The sequence below is a fragment of the Anabrus simplex genome, chromosome X (assembly GCF_040414725.1).
Source record: "Anabrus simplex isolate iqAnaSimp1 chromosome X, ASM4041472v1, whole genome shotgun sequence".
NCBI classification, from domain to species: domain Eukaryota; kingdom Metazoa; phylum Arthropoda; class Insecta; order Orthoptera; family Tettigoniidae; genus Anabrus; species Anabrus simplex.
The window spans coordinates 203,444,471-203,469,986 of record NC_090279.1 but is presented as its reverse complement, the minus strand read 5'-3'; the positions used below and the strand labels follow the sequence as shown (position 1 = coordinate 203,469,986).

General features: G+C 38.9%; 2 protein-coding genes across 3 annotated transcripts in view; one reads left to right on the top strand and one right to left on the bottom strand.

The window, feature by feature from the left end:
- Nucleotides 1-312: 312 nt before the first annotated feature.
- On the bottom strand, nt 313-1,895 carry LOC136885903 (ATP synthase subunit gamma, mitochondrial). The gene is made up of 2 exons (XM_067158592.2): nt 1,827-1,895; nt 313-1,652 (listed from the first exon to the last, which is right to left on the bottom strand). Exon 2 carries the CDS (start codon nt 1,644-1,646, stop codon nt 765-767), a length of 882 nt encoding a protein of 293 aa, XP_067014693.1. The 5' UTR covers nt 1,647-1,652; nt 1,827-1,895; the 3' UTR covers nt 313-764.
- A 633-nt stretch (nt 1,896-2,528) lies between these two features.
- Nucleotides 2,529-25,516, top strand: part of Rilpl (Rab interacting lysosomal protein like) — a 67,038-nt gene continuing 44,050 nt past the window's right edge. For both annotated transcript variants that reach the window (XM_067158577.2, XM_067158576.2), the window contains exons 1-4: nt 2,529-2,923; nt 3,120-3,255; nt 8,108-8,235; nt 21,203-21,406. In XM_067158577.2, the coding sequence (XP_067014678.2) occupies nt 2,624-2,923; nt 3,120-3,255; nt 8,108-8,235; nt 21,203-21,406 (768 nt within the window). In that variant the 5' untranslated portion in view covers nt 2,529-2,623. The remainder of the gene's footprint in view (nt 2,924-3,119; nt 3,256-8,107; nt 8,236-21,202; nt 21,407-25,516) is intronic.

Genomic DNA, 25,516 nt, shown 5'->3' with positions numbered 1-25,516 from the left:
TCGCAAAGGGATAATATGAGTACTGGAAAAGAACAAACAAGTGTTAACTCGGGTAACTTAATATTCTAACTAATCTAATACTTACAATTCTTTAACTAGGCATAGCAAAGTGGAAGACAATGCAGTTTAGAGAGCTAACACATGACAATCACCTAGTTGACAGTTACAGACTGAAATGTCACCCCTCAAGGGACTGCAACAGACAAGTACATACAGCAGACTCAAAACTCCTCCGTGTGCATGTACCATGACATTCTGACTCCACTCCAAGTGAAATCTTTCCACAGCACAAATTAGCTCACCCGATAAAAATTTTGGTAACTTAATAGTTTTATTTCCAAATAGACAATCACAGACATAACTTAGTAAATTTCCAAATAACATATGGATCAGTTTAGACGATTTGTTTTTCTTACAACAGTTTTATCAAATTAAGTTTGATCATTAAGATATCAACTAAAATTGATGTAGTGAACACAATTAAGATGTTGCATGTGGGGCTTGAAGACAAATACATCAATTTTAGCTACAAACAAATGATCAAAACATTCATATTTTCCTTCTAAATGTACAGTAAATTCGTAGTGACACATACCTTGCCATGGGGCTAAGAACAGAGTAACAGTTTTCAAAGTCCAGCAACTTTAAGAGTTCAATACGTCATCACTATATTCACAGCTGAAAATGAAAATAAAGAGGAAATTCTATCTAGCTTATACAAGTGTTGCTTCAATTCTTTTCTACTATTATCAATCAGTAGCAACTTAATCCAGAGCTGCAGCTCCCGAGATGATTTCAATCAACTCTCGGGTGATGACAGCCTGTCGAGTTCGGTTGAATGTCAACGTAAGCTTGTCGATCATCTCTCCGGCGTTTTTGCTGGCATTATCCATAGCAGTCATGCGAGATGACTGCTCACTGCATGCACCTTCTTTCATGGAGTAATACAGAAGTGAAGCTAATGAATATTCAAGGTAGCTCTTGAGTACTTCATCATCCAGTGAATCATATACTGGTAATTTAGGAGCAGCACTAATGGCATCCATACTAAATATTGGTAGATCAGAGGTTACATATGATACTACTGACCGAAACCTGTTGTATACTATCTTACCCGCCTGGAACTCATAGCCGCTGTTCAAGACATGGACGGCCAACTTGGAGGCATCCATGAAGGTGGGTGGCTTCCTACCAATCTCATTGGCAACAAGCATTATATTCTTTCCATATAACCGCTGGAGAATTGCACGGGACTTGTCTCCAACACAAATAACCTTAATATTTTCACCATCTTCGGCCAGCTCATTTCGGATGGTTCGGGACACTTGTGTGTGGACAGCACCACAAAGACCTCTATCAGAGGTAATTGCAATAAGCAGCTTTTTGGGGGCCTCACCAACAGGTACAACCTCAGCCTTTTCATAGAATTGTTTAGTACCTTCACCATAGGGTCGAGCTTGTTTCAGTTCCCTCTCAGCCCGGGAATACTTGGCAGCAGACACCATCTTCATGGATTGTGTGATCTTCTGAATGTTTTTCACAGACTTCAAACGAATAGAAATTGCTTTTAAAGTTGCCATTCCTCTAACCTGCTGTTGTTGGTGTTGCCCCAAAAGGGGCACAATTGTCCCGAAACGTCCAAGCATACTGACCTAAAAGAGAAGGTTAGGTCAGTAAGTACACCTATTGGTTTAACTTCATTTTCAAACATTTATTAACCAACAGTGACAAATAGTCCATATACATAAAATCACTACCATTAAATATACACGACATTACCCCGATGAAAGTGTAAAATACCCTAACTATACGAACATTCAGCTCACCTCTTCGATCGGACTTTTCGGCGATGAAGAAGATGAAAATGGAAGGAATATGGCAACCTGCGAATTTTGTGTGGCATCAAAGTAAATTCTTAATTTCTAAATATCGTTCCAAATAATGTGATTTTGTCAGTAACAAATAATATTAAATTTTGAAATATTTATTAAGATGAAATATTAGACATTTGGATTAGCTTTTCCTTTCATTAGGTGTATGATTAACTTGGGATGTAATTTTTTCGTTCAGTTCCTGCATTTCAAGGCTTGTAAATGTTACAACACTAAAATCTTTAAGGCACTTCATGAGCAAGGTATTTAAAGGTAATGCCACATTGATTTGAGAGTAATCAATAATGTTATGAAGGAAATAAAATTAAATAATCTAAGAATTGCATTATACTTTGTTGGAAGACACTCTGAGGTAAAAATAAAAACCGTGATAAGGTAAATTAACCAGCTCCCTTCATTGAACAAGTAAAGGTAGTTCATAAATATGGCATTTTAAAAAAAATTAATGGTTGGGTGGACCTCATCCTGATTCAAATATTAGTGAAGTGTTTACTCGAAATTTAATTGGACACTTAACTCTTTAATTAATTAGGGAAGTATGTTTGGAAGCAATGGAAAGCGTACGGTCAAATAGGTTCGGGAGAATCCAACAGGGCGTGTTACTGTCGGTAATCTGCTGAGCTACAGTTGTGTGGGTTCGGTGTGGGCTGCAGCTGCAGGAAAGAGAAGAGAAAATGTCAGATGAGTAATGTGATTACATTTGTCAAATAGTGAGAATTAGCTAAATCTTCATGCCGTTCCAGCTAGAACTTGCACCAGCTATGGAAGAATACGAGCAGGAGGTGTCCGTAGTTGACGTCTATGATATTGCTTCGGAAATTGGAAAGGAATTCGAAAAAATAATCGATTCATACGGTGCAGAGGCCGTCACTAGTTTGATGCCTAAAGTCATTAATGCTTTAGAACATTTAGAAGGTTTAGCTACGAGAAATGAACGTGAAAATACAACAGTTCAAGAATTACGAGCCAGAATAACGCAACTGGAAAATGACAAAATAGAGAAGGCAGAAGATCGGCAGAGGTTTGAGAAGGTAAGAGTGATGATTCATCGTCGTGTCGTTTGTCGTATTAATTCTAAGATGCTTCGTTAGCGAAGAATTTTTTTAAAATGTCAAAATCCGTTTTCTTGTTAAATTATTTATATTCCGTACCACGATGAACAGCCGCCTTGTGTGCTTCTTGGGAATGCTGTTTCAATATTTACATTCTCTTTATTTTGAAAATCAGGAATTGGAACAAATAGAAGAACACTGGCGAGAGGAATCCCGAGAGTTAGTTGCCATGGTAACACGTTTACAAGAAGAAAATCGTAAATTGTCATCTTCGCTTGCAGAGCGAGGTGACAGATCTCCAGATGACACAGGTGGGTGTGTTCACCATAGCGACGTTCTTTTGTACGTTGTATTAATACCTTTGAGGATATAGCTCAGGTATGCTAAATACTGACAACGTGTATTGTTTTGTAACTATAGCATGTGCAAAATTTAAAACCATTTTCTTGTTTTTCTGTGTTGATTTGGTTAACCAAGACTAAAGAAATTGTGTACAATCTCCTTTTAAAATGATAGATATTTGATTTTGGCCTATGCTTCATGTTCTTGTTCTGTTTGTTGTTGTTGGTACATCCATCTATGAACTACAAAGACAGTAGAGACTTATGTTCCTTCTTCAAGGTGGTTTTTTTTCATGCGTTTTCCTTTCGTACTAGATTCCTCAGCCTCTGACTTCTCAGTTGCTCTTCTGCAGAAACGTTATCCCTTACTCAGGGGGAATCCTTGCAACTTTTGTCCTGAAACTTGTTCTGTCCCTAACCTCATTTACTGTACTAATTTTTGCTGTATTCAATGGAGATGCAATGCAAAGCGAGGTGACAGATCTCCAGATAATAGGTGGGTGTGTTCATCATACCAACAATGTTGCTCATTTAAGGATATAGCTCATGCTTGTAAAATACTGATAAAACTTTGAATGTATTGCTCTGTAACTGTATCATGCCCAAAATTTAAATAATTTTTGTTGTTATTCTGTGTTGATACGTACACTTTACACGATGACAGTCAACCCCCGTACTTGTCGATTGCCCATAAGACGCGAGTCTTCTCTTTCTCATGCCACTGATATCCTTCGAACTTCCTGAAAAACCCCTTGCTTGAACTCAGGTGAAATGTGAATTAATCTCTGGGAACCTTTTTAGGCCCTTTAATTTTCATTATAAAATTCCTTTCCTTTTGCTCCACCTCCAAAATCAGTGATCTCCCTAGGACTTTTTGTAATGGGCGCACCACCCTGCTGTTTTTACAGACCGCCCTGCTAACAAACCTAGTTATGTATTACTTACATAATATTAATACATATTTGATTCATTGGGTATCCCAAATTAAAATGTAAATACTGTAAAACTGTTTATTTAAATTACAAATCTTCATTATTATCAGCACAATTACATCGGAGTTTAAATGTTTAGCTTGACTCTTGCATATTGTCATGTGCATGTGGTGTATGGATTAGCGTACAATTGCATGCGAACACTTGATTTCTTTTGACATTCACAAACCCATATGGCACTCCACACCAATCGAATGGTAAGCTCTGGTGTTACATAATTATGAATAAGCAGTAGAACACTAGAATTCAAAATACTGTTACATCTCGTTTGTTATAATAGCACTAAAATTGTAAAATTTTGCAGCTAATGTTTACCCGTCTAATATTATTGTTAATGCCCTGAGTAGAATGAATTAAAATTTTATCATATCCCCTCCCGGTTTCTCATTCCTGCCACCCGGCTGATGAAAATTTCTGGGGAGAACACTGAAAATTCCCATTCTTGCTCAAGTCTCTGATGTGTGTGTGGGCACTCTGACCTAACTTCTGTATTGTAGCATCAGTAGGAACCGGTACTTGACCTGGTAGGAGAATGATCTTAATTTGCATGATGTGCGGCAAAGGCTGAATTTCATGTCCTTTTCTCTCACCCTCTCATCAATGACAGCTTTCTCGTCTATGTTTGGAGTTTGAATTTCGTCAAAGTCCTTCTTGGTCCTGTAAACAGTCCCATCCTTGGTGCTCAATTTCTCCACTTACAACTGATCTAAAAAACACAGCAGTAGGGCCAGGCTGAATGCCTCAGACGGTTGAGGCGCTGGTCTTCTGACCCCATCTTGGCAGGTTCGACCCTGGCTCAGTCAGGTGGTTTTGAAGATGCTCAAATATATCAGCCTCGTGTCTGTAGATTTACTGGCACCTTGGCATCTCTAAAAACCATCAAAAATTAGTGGGACATAAAAACAATAACATTGTTTATTACAGAAATAGAATCAATCTGGGAAAAAACACTGCCCAAACATTTGGTCTAATAATACAAAAGCTTGGTTCTAATGCCATGATTTTTTGATCTGCAGCCGTGAAAGCCTTAATTGGCTTTAATTAGATTTGATGTATTTAAGTTCATACTTTGTCTTCTCAAAAGAGATTTGTAGACCTGCTCTTTCAGTAGTAGTAGTAGTAGTAGTAGTAGCTTTTGTTGTTATATCTTCCCAATCTGTTAGGATCACGATTAACACTTCCTTTATGGATTTCTAGTACTCTTCCATTTTGTGTAGAATGCTGTTCTTTGCTTATCAGACCACTTGCACCAGTTCTTCTCATTTATGCCAGTGTATTAGTATTAAGAGCAACAGTATTAGCAAAATTAATGTTTATTGCAAAAATTGAAATATCCGAGTGGGCTATTTGATTTTCCAAAAAGTGCACAGCTTTGAGATTTCTTGCTAGTCTGTTTTGGGATACAGTGCAATTCAGAGAAAGAGCTAGTTGTGTAGCTTAGTTCATGAAGTGCTCATTTTCTCTGTTCAAGGTCATAGGATCAAATAAAAAAATCCTGTGTCAGATAAATCGGAGAAACATTTTAGCAGTCTAAAACCTAGTAGTAGTTAGAGTTATTAGGGTATAGAATCGTCATAATCATCTTTTACAGTCCCCAGCTGCCTGGGTGAGGTGTACGAGTCCCCTTCATCTCTTCCTAACATTGTAACCACTCTTCTTCCACTAACTTGTCCCAATCATGACCTCTCTGCAGTACATCAATCCACTTTTTTTCTCGGTCTTCCCCCAGGTTGACTTCTTTCCGCCTGTCTTTCAAATTTCCTCCTTGCAGACCTGTTCATTGGCATCCTCTTCTTGTGTTCAAACCATTTCGTTCCTGTATATTGCATACTGTCTGTATACTCACAACACACCTCGCTTGCTGTCCTTTGCACCAGAGAGACACACGTTAGCTCACAGCAGCTGAAAATGAGAGACTATTCCTCGATGACCGACAGAACAGATCAAACACACTTCATGGACAGAACTGCACTTGTTACACTGCACTGGCTGAGACTGACTTTTTAACTGAACCATTTGAGCTTGTCCGGCCTGCCTTAAATAGACAAGCGTAGTGGTTTCAGAACAGTCCGGAAGCTGATATGCCCAGAACACTCTTGGATCCCAATTGTTTTGAAGTTTCTGGTAATCACCAGAGGCTCCCAGGGAGATAGCAGCAAGAGGCAGGCACATTCCACTGAGCATGGCAGACACCGTCCCAATATAGATAACGGAAAGGTAAAAATAAATGTCGAATTCAGAGAGTTTCGAATATGAAAAGGGATGTATTATGGGATAAATATATAGAAAGATTAGTGTGAGAAGAGTATGTAATAGAAAGAAGAGACAAGGGCTAATTATGATAGAATTAATCACATTATGCATTCCTTTTTCATGTCATCTTTTTCAGGAAACGAAGTTATTGGAATATTACAGCCATTAGAGACCACAATAAGCAACATTTACACGTTTTTAGAAGCTTTCTTTGCAGTGCAGTATCGTTGCATTCCCTCTCTGGCAGCCTGTCTCCTTTCTACTGTCACCAAGCTCAATAGCTGCAGTCGCTTAAGTGCGGCCAGTATCCAGTCTTCGGGAGATTGTGGGTTCGAACCCCACTGTCGACAGCCCTGAAGATGGTCGCTTCCTTCCCAGTCCTAGCCCTTTCCTGTCCCATCCTTGTCATAAGACCTATCTATGTTGGTGCGAAGTAAAGCCAATAGCCTTTCTGCTGTCCACCCGCTGTTCTGCTGTTCTTCTTCATGAAAGCCCTTGAAGTTATTGATCTTGTGTTGGTACTTGGTTCTGTTAACAATGTCTTCACGATTTAGTCCAATTTTTTTTTTAGATATTTCATGACCTCCCTGAACCACTTATCACATGTTAGGTTTACTATTGAGTATGGTAAAAAATTTCTGAGTCAACCGCTTGTCTTCCATTCTAAATAGGTGGCCATAGAACTGAGTCATTGCTTCTTGATGGATTCCATTAGTCGTTCGGTTTTCTGATAATGTTCCTCCCGTCCTCTCAACCTGTATTGTCCAGCCACAGTCTTTGGGCACATTATCTTTCAAAGGATCTTCCTCTCAAACTTCTCAGCTTCTCTCATCCCTGCCTCTCCAGTAATTCAGAGGCGTTCACTTCCATAGAGACATTCGGGTTTAATCACAGTGTTGTAATGTCAGAGTTTAGCTTGCATTGAAATTGCCTTTTTCTTGTACAGTTAGTGTGTTCTGCGAAACGCTGCAGCCATCCTATCTCGCGAACTATTGTTAGCTTCTCTTTCATTAGATTCCATCTGCACAATCTCAGAGAGAGATATTTGAAGCTGTTAACTCTTTCAATCTTACCATACCTTGTCTTTAGTTGTTGGGGAGCTGTGGGGATATTAGTCATGTACTTGGTCTTTTCAAAGGAGATCCTAAGTCCAGCCTTTTCAGCTTGTTGTTACAAAAGATTGATCTGTTCTACAAGAACAATCCAAGAAAGGATTGTTAAATCATCAGCAAAAGCTAGTCAGTTGATCTTGACACCATTCTTTGAACCTCCAATGTATACGGCATGTTATTACAATTTAAAAAAATTTAATTGTTAAGTTTTATGTATTCTGAGTTTGTACCATTACCTTTCTTTTTTCTTTTTTTTCTGTGTATAGGAATTTCCTACCATAATGCATTGTCATAATGTCCAGGGTATATGTTCCGTTCCAGGGACTATTTGAGGGTTTGCACACTAACAGTGATTAGTTCACTGCTCTGTAGTAGCCATATCCTCTCGTATGGTCGAGAAATTTGTTGAAAATGTTGGCAGTGGTTTCCCTCCATTAGAATAATAACGGTGAAGGGTGTTCGCAGCTCATGCATCGAGCCCAGAAGTTGACGTGCTGGTCCTGCAGAGGCTGCGGAGTCTCATCGACCACCAGCGGGATCAGATACGCAGTCGAGACCGCGAGCTTGCTTCTAAGACCAACGACATCGACAGTGTGAGTATTTGGTTTTGCTAGTGCTCTCTTTTAGTGGACTGCATACATTCTAAGCTTATTTATTGGTACCTTCACTGCTGTCATCTGTGGTAGAGGAGAAGTACCATAAGAAGTCAAACGCTCTCAATAATAGGCAGTTTTACATTTTGAAATTAGTTGTTCTTCTGATCACCCCCTGTGGGTGGGGGATGCAGATGAAGAATACACCCATGGTATCCCCTGCCTATTGTAAGAGGCGACTAAAAGGGGCGACAAAGGGATGATTGAATTAGAACAATTAAACTACTTGTGATTAGTACAATCACATGGGGAACACCATGGGTCGTCTTTACTTGCGTGTAGTACCACTATATTAGGGACACAAGAAGTTTGTGATTAGTAGGAGCAGAGAATGATTCACTGTAGGTTTACAGTACCTGCGATTCGTACCACTATTTGCGGAACACCATGGGCTTACGTTGCTTGTGGTTAGTATCACTATATGAGCGACACCATGGGTCCACTATGTGAGGAACACCGCGGGAGTACCGGCGCCCGCGATTAGTACACCTATGTGAGGAACGCCATAGGTTTGCGTTGCCCTCGAGTGGTGCCATTATGCGAGGAACACAATAGGTCTGCGTTACCTGTGCGGCGTACAATATTTGTGAGTAGTACCATAATGTGTGGAACACTGAGACTATGCTACTTTTGGTTAGTACTGCTACATGAGAAATATTATGGTTCTACTTTACTAGCGATAAGCACCGTTATGAGGAGCCGTTGACCTGGATTTTGGACAGGTGAGGCATTGCGTGTCGGATCCACTGGTTATTTTTAAGTTCATTATCATTGTTCATCGTTGTCTTTTTGAATTCTCGTCAGTGGATCGATTTTGGAATTATTTTTAACTTTCAGTGTTGTGAGTTGGATCCGCTGATTATTCTAAAATCATATTCATCCATTCATTTATCATCACATTTTGTATTCTGGTTAGTGGATAAATTTTGGACTTTTAAATTGTCATTACATTTTATCTCATGTTGTACCAATAGGGGCCGATGACCTAGATGTTAGGCCCCTTTAAACAACAAGCATCCTCATCATCATGTTCTTCTGACCCTTTCTGCTGTGTCACTTCTAAAGCTGATACAAACTCTTTGTAGAGGGATGTGCTCATGACTACATGTTTCTCTGTTGTGGTGTTATACATGAACGAAGACATCTTTGTCGAGACATGCGCAAATGCTCGGCCTCTGAGCCAGAGAAACTAACCGGATGTATGAACTGTACAGAAAACAATAACATGGTTCAACCCAGAAGAAGAACTGAATAACTCTACATAGCATGAAAGATTGACATTTGAAATATGTTACATTGATTATGAATAAAAGAATTACTTTCTTGGGCCGAGACATATTGAACAGTGTTAAATGAGAAGTATTGAACTACTCATCATTGGGAGTTTTCTGTTTTCCTACGTACTACTATATGTGCAAAGGTAGATCTGCCATCAAATCATCCACATATGATTAAAATATGATGCTTTTCCCACAAATGATCAAAATATAACCGCTTTTCCCACAAATGAACAAAATATAACCTAATGTCAAAATAAGACTGAATTATGCATTAAAATACAGTTGGGCATATAAATAAGGACAGGGAAAAGTATCCCTTTTCTTAAACATCCAAGCTCTCGTTCTATTTTACGAGGGCTGCAAATATAGTATTGGCAATATTGATAGGACACGATATTTAATGAACTAACAAATACAATTATATTACATTACTTCATTGTAGCCGCCCACAAAGTCTGTTACCTTTTGCCAAATGTTGGGAATAATACCATTTATATTGGTATTATAAATTTACTTATTCGGGTCAAATATTTCAGATTCCCTATGGGAATAATCATCTATGTCAAATGTTGGGAAGTCGTTGGGGACCGATGGCAAGGCATTCTCTGTTGATGACTACTATGGAGCGTCCTACTGCGCAGAGTTGAGATGCCACGTCAAATAATTGGTGGGCTCGGAGGGGTTCCTTCAATTTTGGAAACGGGTGAAAATAACAAGGACTCTCGTCTGGTGAGTACAGAGGGTGTTCCAAGACCTCATTCTCACATGCAAAAAAAGCCTTGCCTCATTGTGCAACCATCCTATGTGGTAATGCTTTCTCGCCACAAGCTTCACGTAATCCTTGATAACATATTGACGCATCTTTGCCACGGGCAACCTCGATTTTAATCCATGAACGCTGATCGCCTTTTAAAAACGTGCTTTAGAGCGCTGTAATTGTCACTCTTCACTTCAGTGCCACGCAGCAGCAACAACACACACTATACATAGACAGCAGCAACACCACCTGACCGCTCCCATATCTCATTTGCGCATGCCCGTGTCTGGACTACATTGCCACAGACCATCTTTGGTACTGGTGACTGTAGGGATTGCACCCATGGACAGAGGTTTTACTGTATATGAAACTAGTGGTATTTGCATATTTCATGTCTCTACTTTGATAACACTTTGTTCAGTTTCTCCTTTCCCATCCTTACCATTGTGTAGAACAAAGATAGTGGGTAGAAATGTATGAAATTAGTCTTCAGATTTTGACAGCAGTGAAAGTGTACTTTTAGCATGTGCTTACTGCATCTTAAAGTGTTTTCACTAGCATGAAAAAATTGCATTTCATTTTCCTTTTGTTCTTTGCATCAATTGTTGGAATGTGTTTTGAATTTTTCTCTTGGAATGCATTGCTAGTATGTTTTTTTTTTTTTAAATTTTCCATGGTGAAGCTTTACTCTGAGTTCAGTCATGCAAACATTTTGGCAAAAATATGGACACTCTTCTATTCCTTCATCGTACCAAAGTACAAACTTCTTTTCCTTCATTTTGTTTTAGTGTAACCTCCTAGATGTCATCGAAGTTGGTAGAGAACAGTGTTGAACATGCTAGGGGAAAAGTACTTTAAAATAAGAGTTTGGTTCACTAGTACAGTAGTGAAAGTCACTGGATTTGAATGCCATCGTAATTGATAAGTATTAAATGAGACTTAAACGTGTATCAATACTTTGTAGAATATTTCGCTCATTTTAGCACAATTTAGAATCCTTTCCTAAGGCAACATTCATGGTCTCTTAAGAACAACTGTGCATGAAGGGTCATTAAATTCTTAGCAGCTTGGCTGAGTGGCTCAGACAGTTGAGGCGCTGGCCTTCTGTCCCCAACTTGGCCTCAGTCCGGTGGTATTTGAAAGTGCTCAAACACGTCAGCCTCGTGTTGATAGATTTAAAAGCACATAAAAGAACTTACGCAGGACTAAATTCTGGCACCTCGGTGTCTCTGAAAACTGACTAAAAGTCATTAGTGGGATCTAAAAGCAATAACATTTTTATTATTTGATCTACTGTATGAAAATGCTTTCATAGATGTTCAAGTAATCAATAAATCATTGCCAATGGATGTAAATTGATAATGGAAATCTTACATGTTCTTTTGACTGTATGGGCTGTAAGTTTTCATTCATTGCACAGAAAACAAAATCGTATGCGTACGGAAATGTAAATTTGGTTCACAAGTAAGTAAATAAATGTGAGATGAATGAGTTAGTATTAGTACAAATGAACCATGTGAGTGAATTACTCAAGACTATTTTCATATTATTATTATTATTGTGAATTCAGTTACCACCTTTCTCCTTTCTCCACTCCCAGGTGTTTTGAAATTCTTCTATCAGATGAATGACGAGCGACAATCTCCGAGTGAAGCTTCACCTCTCACTTGCTCATGCCTGTGTACGTGTCTCCCATCACAGGTTGCCCTCCTGCATGTCTTTGCCCTCCCGTCCTGGCTTCAAAAAGTATTCAGTGTGTGCGGCGTCTGTGTGACGTCAGTCCTGCACCTTGTAAGTTGAACCGTCTTCTTCTCTTATTGCTTCTTTAACTCTGCGTAACACAACATGCCGCGGCAGTCTTAACAGGTAACTGAAGGAAATACTTTGAGACTAGTTGTAGGGTGAAAATTTAAGATATAAATTGGTTGAATAGTGGCAACACCAAGAAATGAACCCAGTACTCCCCAACCATGTTGAATGTTGATTGTTAGTGTTAAACTGTAGAAGTATTGTAAAGAAAGGTATAGAAACAGGGAATCACAGATAGGGCTATTTGCAGATGATGTTAAACTGTATAGAGTAGTAAATGAGTTGCAGGATTGTGAGCGACTGCAGGTGAACTTAAACAATGTAATGAGATGGGCGGCAGACAATAGTTGAATGTAAATGGGATGAAAAGTGAAGTTGTTAGTTTCACTAAGAGAGAAAGTCCTCTGTTTCAATTGTCGTCTTGATGGGATGAACGTACCTCATATTGTAATTAACTTCGTGTTAATATAAGGAATGATCTTCGTTGGGGTAATCATATTAATGAGGTGGTTATGAAGGTATTTAAGAGTTGTAGTAAGGATACAAAGGAGTGGGTATACAAGTCTCTGGTAAGACCCCAATTAGAGTACGGTTCCAGTGTATGGGCCCACACCAGGACTACTGGATACGAGAACTGGAAAAGATCAGAAGGAAAGCAGCACGATTTGTTTTGGATGATTTCCGATGGAGTAGTAGTGTTACGAAAATGTTCCTAAATTTGGGTTGGGAAGACTTGGGAGAAAGGAGGCAAGCTGCTCGATTATGTGGTATGTTACAAGTGACTATTTTCATTTTGACAGTATTGAAATTCAATATATTAAATGTTTAACAATTAATTTATTGAGAACCACGTGTTAAATACTATTAAAGTCTTTAAGACTATAATACAATCATTACCGTCAACACGGGTTACTTGGACCCAATTTTCAAGTCCTCTTCCACTTTTTTGCTTTATTAGTCAAATAAAAATTTAAAATGGGCCCGATAACTTATTTTATATAACTGTAGGTGTTATTTCAAAGCTTGAGAGTAGTTTTAATTGTATGTATTGAACACAACGTACAGGGGATCTTTTTGAAAATTGGGTCCAAGTAACACTCGTGTTTGGGCTACTTGAACCCATGTCATGTTTTCCCATTATAAAACCATTGTAAGTAGCTCTGGGTCCAAGTAGGACTTAGGTTCTTTAATAACACCATTCGCATACACTGAAAAACATACAGCAAACATTTTAATAACCACCAGATGATAGGCACTAGACAACTTATTTTTAGTTTTGAACAAGATATTTTTATAACAAAATCTTAATACCTCTGTGCTAGTTTGTCTGCTCTAATGTGACTAATTCATTTCAATTAACTAAGAGAAATAAAAAATCACACGCTTTGTCAAAGTGGCTCACGAAGGCTAGCTCTTCTTGTTCAGTAAACACTTTGGGATTACCCGGTTCCTGACTGGATTTGTTTTTTAATCTTCTCTTGATGGTTGATCGACTTATTTTAAAGACTTATTCAGCTTGCCTTTGCGACATTTGCCCTGACTGAATCACTGTTAAACATTCTTCAAGCTGTTGGTCAGTATAATCTGCATATTTTCGACTTCCAGACAGTCTTTTATATTTGTACACCATAATTCTCAGACCTCTAAAGAACAGAGAACGAAGTTACATTTTAAAGTGTGTAAAATATAGAAACAGGCCAGTTATCACATTCTATAAGATAAATTAAATGTTGCAAGCTACTTGGACAGGCCGGTTCTCGTGGTTATGTGTACTCACCCTATATACCACAAATTTCTACAAAAACCTTGCTACATCTGAGAGAATCCTACAGCATGTTATTGTCCTATATGTAATTGCTTACATGTTTACTTACCAATGTTCTGGCTTCCATGAAAATACAGTAGACAGATAAAAGTTTGTAGTGAACAAATCGCGTCACTTTAGTCAAACCACTGTATAGACCGCACTGCTGCTTAGTGGATTACTGCAAAACTAGTTCGAACGTGCATAGTCCTACATTGTGATGCCACCTAACGGAAGGAACAGCAAAATATTTGGATATCACATTGTATAACGGGCTTGAGAAGATGAAAACATTTTTTTCATGTGGATCCAAGTAACAAACAAAAGAGAGCCTAGACGGAAACAAAATTAATACAAATATACAATATTTACATCAATATCTGGAGCAAAAAACAACTCACTGCGACAAAATTCAGCAAAAAGGTGTTAATTTAATATAATAATTGAAACTAAAAACTGTTTTAACCTAAGAAAAAGTTTTTTCATTTGCTCCATTATGTTTTTTAGCATTTTTTCAACTTATATTATGTAAATTATTTCAAACTCCCCTCATTTTTCACTGAAGATGGGTCAAACGAGCCGAAACATGTTTGAATTTGTTTACTCCGTCTAATGACGGAATATTTATTGTATTGAATTAGGAGGATACTCTCATTTTTCACCTTTGTAAAGTGAAAACCGTCAATACGGAATGATTCTAATATCGTGTAATGGTTTGTAGCCGTTGCTTAGCCAGTTCTTTAATATATTGTAGTTCTTTTTTTTTTTTTTTTTTTTTTTTTTTTTTTTTTTGCTGTCATTGGAAAGAGGAATTTTGAACGCTCTATGGATTAAGCTGTAGAAAGTTGCTAATTTGTGAGAATGTGGATGCAAAGATTTTCTTAGAGGGGCAAAAGTGGGTTTTCTACAGATTCAAAATTTGAATTTAATACTGGCTCTATTTATGGTTACATCTAGGAAATTTAAAGAGTTGTTGGTTTCATCTTCCTTTGTGAAGGTAATGTTATTATTGAGTCCATTAAGGAACTTTAAAATGTTGTTGCTGCTGTTTATCATGATGGCAAACGTGTCACCTACGAATCTTATCCATAGGTGGAGGCCGTTGATTTTGTGTACGGGCCGATGACCTTCGATGTTAGGCCCCTTAAAACAACAGCATCATCATCACGATTTTGTGTACTATCTTATTAGCCTCTAGGTTGTCCATAAAAATGTTAGCTAAAATGCCCGAAACGGGATCTCCCATTGTCAGTCCTTTTTGATGGTAGATTTTGTTGTTGATGGAGAAATAGTTATTGTTCAAAACAAAGCTCAGTAATTTAATGAAGTCATTTATTTCAAATTTGCTTAAATTACTGTATTTGGAAAGGTTCGTTATAATAATATTTATGGTATCATTTATAGGGATGCTTGAGTACATATTGGTGATGTCATACGAGACCATTATATGGTTAGGTTGTAGTTTAAATTGTGTTAATTTTTCGCAGAAATCAATGAAATTTCTTACGTATGCTTCATTGTTGAATTTAAAGTGTTCGTTAAGAAAATAATGTAAAAATCTTGAAACTTTATATGTGGGACTGTTTCTGCCATTTATAATAGGACGCACGGGAACTTCCTTTTTTATGGATTTTTTGTAATGCTATTGCGGTTGGTAGTTTAGAATTTAAGATGGGGTAAGTCTTTGATGTTCTTGCTCTTGCAAAAGGAAAGGTAAACTTTTCAACAAAATCTTTAAGTCTTGTTGAATTTTTGGTGTGGGGTCTTTATTTACTATAGTGTATGTATTATCGGAAAAGAAAAGTTCTGTTTAATTGACGTAGTCGACCTTGTTTAATTAAACAGTGGTGGGGCCCTTTATCAGCTTTCGTAATGATTATATCATTGTTCCTAATTTTGTTTTTTAATTCGATTATTTGTTTTTTGAGGCCTGTTTGTGGATTATTTTTCAATTCATTGACTAAAGAGGGTAGTTTCTTTTTAAATTCAAATCTAACATCATTACGTTTGTCGGTAGGGAGTTTATTAATGTTAGATTCGATTTTGGCAGCTGTGGTGATTAGGTCGCCCACTTTGTTGAGATTCGGCCAATTGAATTTCATGCCCTTGTTAAGAATATCCAGTTCTTTGCCTGAGAAACACGTTTATAGTTAATTCATGAGAATAGTTGTAGTGTAGCTTTCACTCAGAGCTCTGACTTGGAGTTTAGAATTTATGGCTGATGATGCCTGCAATGACAGGTGAAACGTGTACCATATGCTCAAACTTTAATATAATGATTGTATTATAGTCTTAAAGACTTTAATAGTATTGAATAGGTGGTTTTCAATAATACATACATACATACATACATACATATCCCATGTCGTTCCATCTTAAGCGATGGGTCGGCAAACGAGGCTTCTCCACCAGTTGTGGTTAAACATTTAATATGTGTTATGTTTTGAGCTGTCGGTGGAGAGATGGCGTGGGATGACGTTAGTAGATGGTTGTTTGAGTGGAGCTTTTAAAAGTAGGAAAGATCACAATATGAAGATAAAGTTGGAATTCAAGAGGACAAGGAGTAAATATTCACTTATAGGAAGAGGAACTAGATATTTGAATAATTTACTGAGGAAGATGTTCAATAAATTCCCAAATTTTTGAAATGATTTAAGAAAAGGCTTGGTAAACAACTGATAGGGAATCTGTCACCTGGGTGACTCCCTAAATGCATATCAGTAGTGATTGCTTGAAGTAGAGAATTCGCCCCCCCACCTCCTGGAGGATAATAATTTCGTGTGGCTATTTCTAGCCGAGTGCAGCCCTTGTAAGGCAGACCCTCCGATGAGGGTGGGCGGCATCTACCTTTTGTAGGTAACTGCGTGTTATTGTGGTGGAGGATAGTGTTGTGTGTGGTGTGTGAGTTGCAGGGATGTTGGGGACAGCACAAACACCCAGCCCCCGGACCATTGGAATTAACCAATTAAGGTTAAAATCCCCGACCCGACCGGGAATCGAACCCGGGACCCTCTGAACCGAAGGCCAGTACGCTGACCATTCGGCCAACGAGTCGGACTCCTGGAGGATGAACCAGCATGAAATTATATATTTGAGAAAAATCGTATTTTTTACATATTGAATTTTTTGATGTTTTTTCACTTTTAACACCTTTAGGTGTTATGGCAACTAAATGTGACTAGTTCTGTTCATCCTTAAGAATAGGTGCACTTTCAGGAGTTCTGAAAAATTTTAGGTAAACCATCCAGTGAAATTATAAAATATGGAGTTGAAGAATAGCTTGATTCCTTGTTTATTTACCGAGTGAGAGAATAAATAGTCAAACAACAAACCTCACATGTGATGGCAAAGCTTTGCTGTGCTAATTACTCTGATTGAACTCTTCACTAATATGCAAATATCTGAAAGAAAACACTGAGAAATTTTGCATGAAAAGTATAGTACAGATTTTTTTTGCTTACAAAACCACTTAAAAACATCATCCAAGCTTTTGCTCAAAACTTAGTCTAAATGTTTCTGTGTTGACACCTCCATGAGGAGATGCTTAATATTAAAAATATGCATGAAAGTATTAAATTTTGATGCAGATCATTGGATTTACCTATGTTTTCTTCTATGTGTAGACTTCCTCTGAGATTTCACAACTGTGTGTGCTCTAGTCCAACACAGGTCCAGATGTAAACACCTCATCCTCACAAGAATTATTGTTAGCCAGCTGACTGGATTGTTTTTAATTCTCTTAACAGTGCACTACAATGCTCTTTCTTAGGTTCAACAATGACTTGTGGTGGCATTTTAATTTGTTTTTAGGACTTAGGCCCCTTTAAACAACAAGCATCATAATCATCATAAATTGTTTTTAGTTTTGGTAGCAAGAGGGGCGGGGGAGGGAAATATGGAAAATTCTTACAATTCAGACTAATAACAATAATAATAATAATAATAATTTGGTGGAGGATGGTGTGTGGAACTAAACGATTTCATGAACATAGAGGATATTTTCCATGTGATCCAGTTAGCTTCCCACCTCCAGCATTTCACTGGAAGTTGCACCTGGCATTTTCAAGCCATGTTTTCAAGTGATGTAAGCATTGGGAGAATTAAAAAAGCTGACAAACTTGCCGGATGTGGATCAGCATAATCTTTACCAGGATGAGTACTAGCCATAAATACTGTCACAAATTATTTGTTTGAATAACTGAAATATGTCAGATGAAATTTCCAGAAGGAAACCCTAATTCATTTCATCAATTGCGGATGTTAAAAACATTCAAGCTTGTTAGACCTTTTCAGTCGTGAAATTACCAGTGTTTCGCCCGAGTGTAGCAGTGAGCTTGTTGCGGGGCTAATTGTAAAGGCCTAAACAGATTGAATATTCTTAACTGGAATGTGGTTTGAGCGGTTTAAATTTCCTTTTTATATGTTACAGGCACACATTACGCACCATTTGCGCCAATCAGTCATCAAAATGTCTACTGTCAGTAGCACACAGTCTTGGAGACTGTTCAGCAGTAATATATAGTGTACAACGGACAGTGTCAGTAGAGAAATCTGCCACTGCTAGCACCAAGGAATGCTTCAGACTTGCAAGCGCTTGATGTTTTTATTGGAGATCGTTCCCTCTTGCACTGACCACGGCTTGAAGTCCAGAGGATGGAAATCAGGGCTAGCAGAAGGCAACTCAGCAGGGAAGATGGAAGTCTGGCTTATTGGCCTGCAATGACTTTTAAATAGAATGGACGAGTGGAGTAGTTTTCTGCCGAAAGAATATCTGGAACAGTTCAGAAGCAATGTCTCGTCTTCGGAATCCAATCAAAATCAAGTTGCTCAAGTCCAGGCCTTATGTGAAATGGAAGACCACTTCCCAGTCCCACTGAACATGTAACTCAGCCACTGATTGTGCCACATATGCCTGAGCATTTCCCTAAAAATTTATGGGAGGAGTCGTGTTTGAAAAAATTAACTCTAATACTTTTCATTCACAGTGTGTCCTTGTGGATAACCCCATCACAGTTATACACCAGAATTACCACCACCTTTATACTGCTGGTATTCTGGAAAACTGCTGTTTTATATGGGGATGCATAATGACCACTCATTTCATTGACATATCATTTTTGACTTGTACGATTGAACTCAGGTCTCGTCCAGAATGATACAGCATTCGAAAGCCTCCCATTCAATCTCTTAGTGCTCCAAGAGGTTTTATGTAGCTATTTCTACAGTTGTCAAATAGTGCATAAGCCATCACAGTGCAATTTTTCTTGCCTGGGTGATTTTCTGGAATGTGAAGCACAGTGTTAGGCGTTATTCGTGTCTCTTGGGCTAAATCTTAAGCTGTTTGGTATGTATCTGCCAGCAACCTAGACACCAAAGCTGCCCGGCCGTGGCATGCCCCCCACAATTTGGCGTCCGTCATCGATGGCTTTTATTCTGTAAGGCAACTCTGATTCCCTGCATGTCTCACCACAATGGTGATGAATTTGCCGTGGCATGTTCAATCTTTATCCAACTGCGCTGTTCCTCTCGTGGCTATTCACCTTTAGACCGTTTGCTCACAGACAACGCTCATCTTTGGAGCATAGCAGATCTGTAAAGAGGACTGTGTACCATGATGTACGTTAGGTAACAACCAAACATGTAGTATAGGTTAGAGAAACTGGGTTTGTTTCCTGGCATGTGTACAAAGGTGTTGACACCATTGAAGCACCAACCTTTGTATTTGGGAATATAGTCATCGGATCTAACAAATTAAATAATGAATCATTACTGTGATCGTATACTCCAGTTAAGAACTCATGAGTAATGCTTATGATTTATTCCAACAGCATAGTACAGTAAGTTTATAAGACTGCAGTGCACTCACTCCTCTCCTGATGGGCCCTTGTTTCGTTTAACAAGCAAAAAGAAAAGGTACACTCTCTGAAGGTCAATGGTAGGTTGAAGCTCCAGCTGTGCACTCCCAATACACACTATATGTAGATATGATATGGGCTTTTGGGCTCATATCGTGTCAAGAAAACAAGGTGAAACTCTTAACGTTTCGCAGAGAAGTTTGCTCCGTGTCTTCAGAAGAAAATCTGGACTGTTCACGAGGGAAGACTTCTACAATAATGAAGGTTTTGAATTTAGAAGTTAGTAGTAGAAGTGTAGGTAGTACGGTGATTCATCACCAGATGGCTCACCGTACGGAGTACAGCACTATCTTGGTTTCTCTTCATATGTCAGTATAAATATGACAAAGAGTACTGTACATCACGCAGTGTGCCTGCTCTCAGCACAAGGTAGAACTGTCTCCCATAATCCTTCCCTTACTTAGGTTGCATCTGTTATGTGAAAGGCGGGTAGGTAATTCTGCATCCAAGGATGTACCTTGGCCTAATGAGCAGAGTTCAAATTTTATGTTAAGTTTTAAAATTTGAGCGATTCAGTTTGCTTTACAGGTGAAAGCAAAGTTGCACCTTAAAACGCCAACAAATCGAGAAAGGCATTAAGGGGGGCTGAAAAGTGAACACTTTCATGAAGTTGAAAATGAACTGCTTCAGTATGTGATAATGGATCGGGTGTTACACATGAAATGTTACAATTTGAAGTGCAACAAATCTGGGTATTAGCCGTTTAAAACCGAAGGTGAGGCGTGCCTGGATAGCTCAGTTCATGAAGAGTAAGTGAACTCGGCTGAGGAGCCTATTTGGCTACAAAATGAATTGTACAAATTTTAATACTTTTGTTAATATTCAGTAACATGTTTTGGTACATGATAAAATGTGATCTATTGTGTGAAATCGCAAGGCTTTATTTAAAAAGTATTTAGATTCTAATCAAGTTTGATTTACTTACTTCCCACATGTACTTTGTAGACCAATTTTGAAGCCATAATTTTTCAGAAAAAAGAGATACACATGAATAGGGTACGGTTGTGGCAGTTGTGCTATTCACATCTTAGTTGTGCCGAGGGGTTTGAAGCTGTTTGATAAATTGTATGGTTAGTAGTTGCTGGTTCATAGAACAGCACTAGTGATTGTCGGAGAGAGAGCAGTCCCTTGAAAATGCCAAATGCAAGTTTCTGGTGAAATTTTGGGAGATAGGAAGCTAATTGTATAGTGGCTTACTAGCCTGAAATTATTCTTCCATAATAATCATGGCATCTGCCTTGAAAGTCTAAGATTTGTGTAAATGATTTCTTGTTTGTGTTTATGTTAAATGTGCATGTTATTTTTATAATTGTTCTTACTAATGTGTTTGTGTGGTTGCCAGCTAAGCTCCCAGGTGGAGAGGCTCACAGTGCTGGGGAAGGAGCTGCGGCGTAAGCACCGTTCAAGCCAGGCGCAGGTGCGCGGCCTGATCGACGAGCGCGCGGACTTCTTGGCTCAGCTGCAGGACCAGCACCGAGAGCTGACCGTTCTGCGCCAAAGGCTGGGGCTAGCTCAGAAGGAGAACGAGGACTTGGCAAAGTCTCACGTGAGTTACAACTGCCTGCCTTCTTCATGACACACCCGCTCTTCTGTAAGTAGGAACAAGCATATTGTATATAGGAAGATAGGAACATGAATAGGAGAAACACAGTGACAGATCAGTGTTGGGAGAGGAAGAAAATTAAATAAAACACAAAAGGACAAGGGCAATCCCCACATCTTCATGCACTGCCGTCTTGAAATAGATAAGACACACCCTTCGTCAATCCCAGTTCTTCTACATCCATTTCTTCTCAGCCCCCGACGAGCTTGTTTCTGCTTCCAGCTACATCAGGAGGGTGGACATCAACACTCATTGTGCCACCTTGACAGATCTTCAGCCTTCATATGGGATAAGTCTAGAATAAGAAAAGAGCTGAATAAGCAATAGGAAAAGAGACAAAAAGAAGTTGTCTGGCCAATTTAAATAATACGAGGGTTATTTTTTAAACCACTCCCTGCGGGTGGGGGACGCGGACAAAGAATACAGCCAGGCTTTCCCCTGCCTGTCATAAGAAGCGACTCAAAGGGGCGACCAAGGGTTGATTGAATTTGAACCATGAAACTACTTGTGATTAGTACCATCACGCGGGGAACACCATGGGTTGCTTTTACTTGCGAGTAGTACCGCTATGTTAGGTACACGATAGGTTTGTGATTAGTAGCAGCAGAGAGCGGTTCACTGTGGGTTGTACAGTACCTGTGATTAGTACCGCTATATGCTGAACAACACAGGCTTACGTTGCCTATTGTTAGTACCATTATGTGAGACACACCACGGTTCTGGGCATTGCCTGTGATTAGTACCACTGTATGAGCGACACTGTGGGTCTGCGTTGCCTATAATTAGAACCCACTGTGTGAGGAACACCACAGGAATACTGGCACCCATGATTAGTACACACTATGTGAGGAACACCATGTGTTTGCATTGCCTTTGACTGGCACCATTATGCGAGAAACTCTATAGGTCTGCGTTACCTGTGTGATGTACAATACTTGTGCATAGTACTATAATATATGGAACACCGTGAGTCTATGCTACTTGTGATTAGCTGCAACATGAGAAATACCATGATTCTACTTTCCTAGTGATAAGTACCATTATGAGGGGCTGTTGACCTGGATTTTGAACCCTTTTAGAGAACAAGCATCGATTCAGGATTGTGCTGTGGAAGCAGCCCTTGGTCAGTACTACTATTGTTTTATGATAGTTTTTTGGAAAGCGGGGATTGAGAGTCTGATCCGTTGATTGTTTTCAACTTTCAGTAAGAGTTGAATCCGCTGATTATTTTAAATTAATATTTGTCCATTCATTCTTCATCATCGCGTTTTGAATTCTGGTCAGTGGATGAATATTGGACTTTCAAATCGTCATTACATTTCGTATTATTTCATACCATTAGGGGCCGATGACCTAGATTTTAGGCCTCTTTAAGCAACCAGCATCATCAGCATAATATAGGAGCAGAGGCTATCAGCGTGAATGATGATTAAAGTGGTGCGGGAAGCGGGAGGGGAATGGAGAGGCGGTGAGATGCTAGTATGGGAGTTAGGGTTTCTATTCTTAGTGGACCTGGATTTATTACATAGTGGGATATTTACATCAAATAAGATTGTCCTTGTCTTTTTGTTTTTCTTCCTTTTTCTCCCTCTCCTCACACTAACCTGTCATTGTGTTTATCTTATTGTGTGTTCCTTTCAATGTTCCTATTTTTCTATACATGGTTCATTCAGTTATATAGATTAACTTGTACTGTTATGAGTTTGAAATCCAAGAAATCAGAATGTGGTGAATTAAATATAGTAAACAATTCAAGAGATGTATCATTATTGGAGATAGAGCACGATTACTATCTGATGGAACAAATCCTAAGCTGTACACAAAGTGAGTTTCGTATGTGAATGAGTCTATCTGCTCCAGCGTGAGTGAGAGGGGAGGAACATTCACTTCCCTAGTTGCTATGGAAGTGTTCACCCCAGCTCTTGGTAATTGAATGCCCTTGTCCACGCTTCTCCTTCTGCTGTCAACAGGGTAGCTGGCGGCTAGGCTTCATTTCACCTCCAGTAGCACAGCAGTAGTAACCCCCACCTTTACCCTCCAAGCTCATGGCTTCAAGCAGGTTTGTGCCATCAGACAGTAATCACACACTTAGTCATATTCATTACATCTTGTTCTTGTTGACACAATATTTTAGGCCTTTCAGGTCGTCTTCGATTGCTGTAATGTGTTTTTCCAGTTACGATGTGTTAGTTTCATACATTCAAAATGGAACTAAGGTAAATCCCTTGCAAGAGTTCTTGATATCTACCACAAATAATTTCTTTGGTTTGTAGATACCAGTAGTATGTACTACATGCTTTACCTGTAGACTACTTCTTCTACTACAAGGGTTGGTCTATTTTATTTATTAATACATAGCATACATACATGGTTCTAAGATCCATAGGGCTTCGATATAATCACCAGCGTTGTGTACAATGAGTTCCCAGTGATGTGAAAGTCATTGGATCCCGTTGGCATTGCCCAGTCGGTTGATGGTGCGAAGAGAGTGGTCGGTGGCCTGCGAAACGTCTTCAATTCTTTGGAAGCGCTTCCCGCGTAGTGACTTCTTCATCTTAGGGATTAGATCGAAGTCACAGGGACTTAAATCCGGAAAATATGGGGGAGTGATAGAGCACCCCCAGGGATTGAACAATTCAGACACAACTCCTGCTTTATGTGCCATGGAGAATGATGGGTGGATTATTCATGAAGTGTTTCTTCCTAGAGCTGCTTGCAGATATAAAAGAAAAAATGAACATTAGTACGCCGCATTAACGGCCAGAGATCGGTATGCATTAAGGTCACATCCAATGCATCTGCACTAATGCAGACACAGTCTGTACTTACTGGTGGGTGACCAGATCGAGACATGTCCAACACACGTTCGCATCCTGTAATTGGACATGGAGGGGGAAGGGGCCAAAGATCAGCAAACTTTGGTAAGTGCTGGAGCAGGGTTGCCAAAACTTTATTAAAAACCAACCTATGTACTTTTACAGTCAGTTATCTAGGGACCTCATAAACTGTCTAAATAAAATATTGGGTAGTGGATCACTGACCTCCATCCAATTCTTACACTTTCCCCTGAAGATGCAAGACATCCGTATCTCTTCTGGGGTATTCTCTAGCTCCTTGTTCTGATCCATTTTGACATTTTATGTAGGACATTGTTACGGTGGGCTCGTCACACTCAAGGCATATACCTAACTGGCAGGTTTCAATGAGGCTGCCTTTAATAGGGAAAAAAGATACTGCCTGTTGGGTTTCATTGGCATTTCTTCATTTCATCCACTAGGGGGGATCAGAAGCTTCTCTGCCCGAAGCCAATGGCCCCTTTAGAGAGTCGGGTTGTTTACTGTTGCTCAACACTTGGCATTGAGTTGCTGGCTGTATGGTCTGCTCCATCCACTAGCAGTAACCCTGGCCAGACAGTATTACCCATAAACTGTCTAAATAAAATATTGGACTAAGCATATCTATCTTCATTATAAATAAAATTACTAACAGTGTATAAGCTTTGTATAGCAGCGAGTGACAAAAGAAACGAGCGATCAGTTTATTTTTGTGGAATTTACTGTCTGCAGTAATATAATCATGGTGAAATATCTGAATTATCCATTAAATACACATTGAAAGAATGGAAAATAAGATGATCTCCACGATATTTGTAACGTAGAAGACACAGAACTTTTACAGTTTATGGAGGCTGGACATGTTCGTAAAATAAAACACTTTAAGAGACGGAGTGACCCATTTCTCCTAGATGACGAAAGTTTTAAAATGAAGTATATATTTACAAAAGAATATGCTGGAATTGTCATTACCACAGACAGAAATGACTCAATGAAAGATGCAAGAGGTGGCTCTGTATCATGCGAACTTCATGTTCTCACAGCACTACGGACATGAGCGCTGAATGAGGTTAGTAATTATTATCCGTTATATAATTATATACTAGTGAGAATAAAATACCGCTGAAATATGTGTATTACTGTTCTGTTCTTGTTTATTCGAGCATTCTATTCTATTCGTGCTACCATGGGGCTTCTTGACAGGTTTTAATCGTAGATA

Excerpts from the sequence above, each read along its gene's own strand:
- LOC136885903 (XM_067158592.2), bottom strand. The coding sequence starts at position 1,646 with ATGCTTGGACGTTTCGGGACAATTGTGCCCCTTTTGGGGCAACACCAA.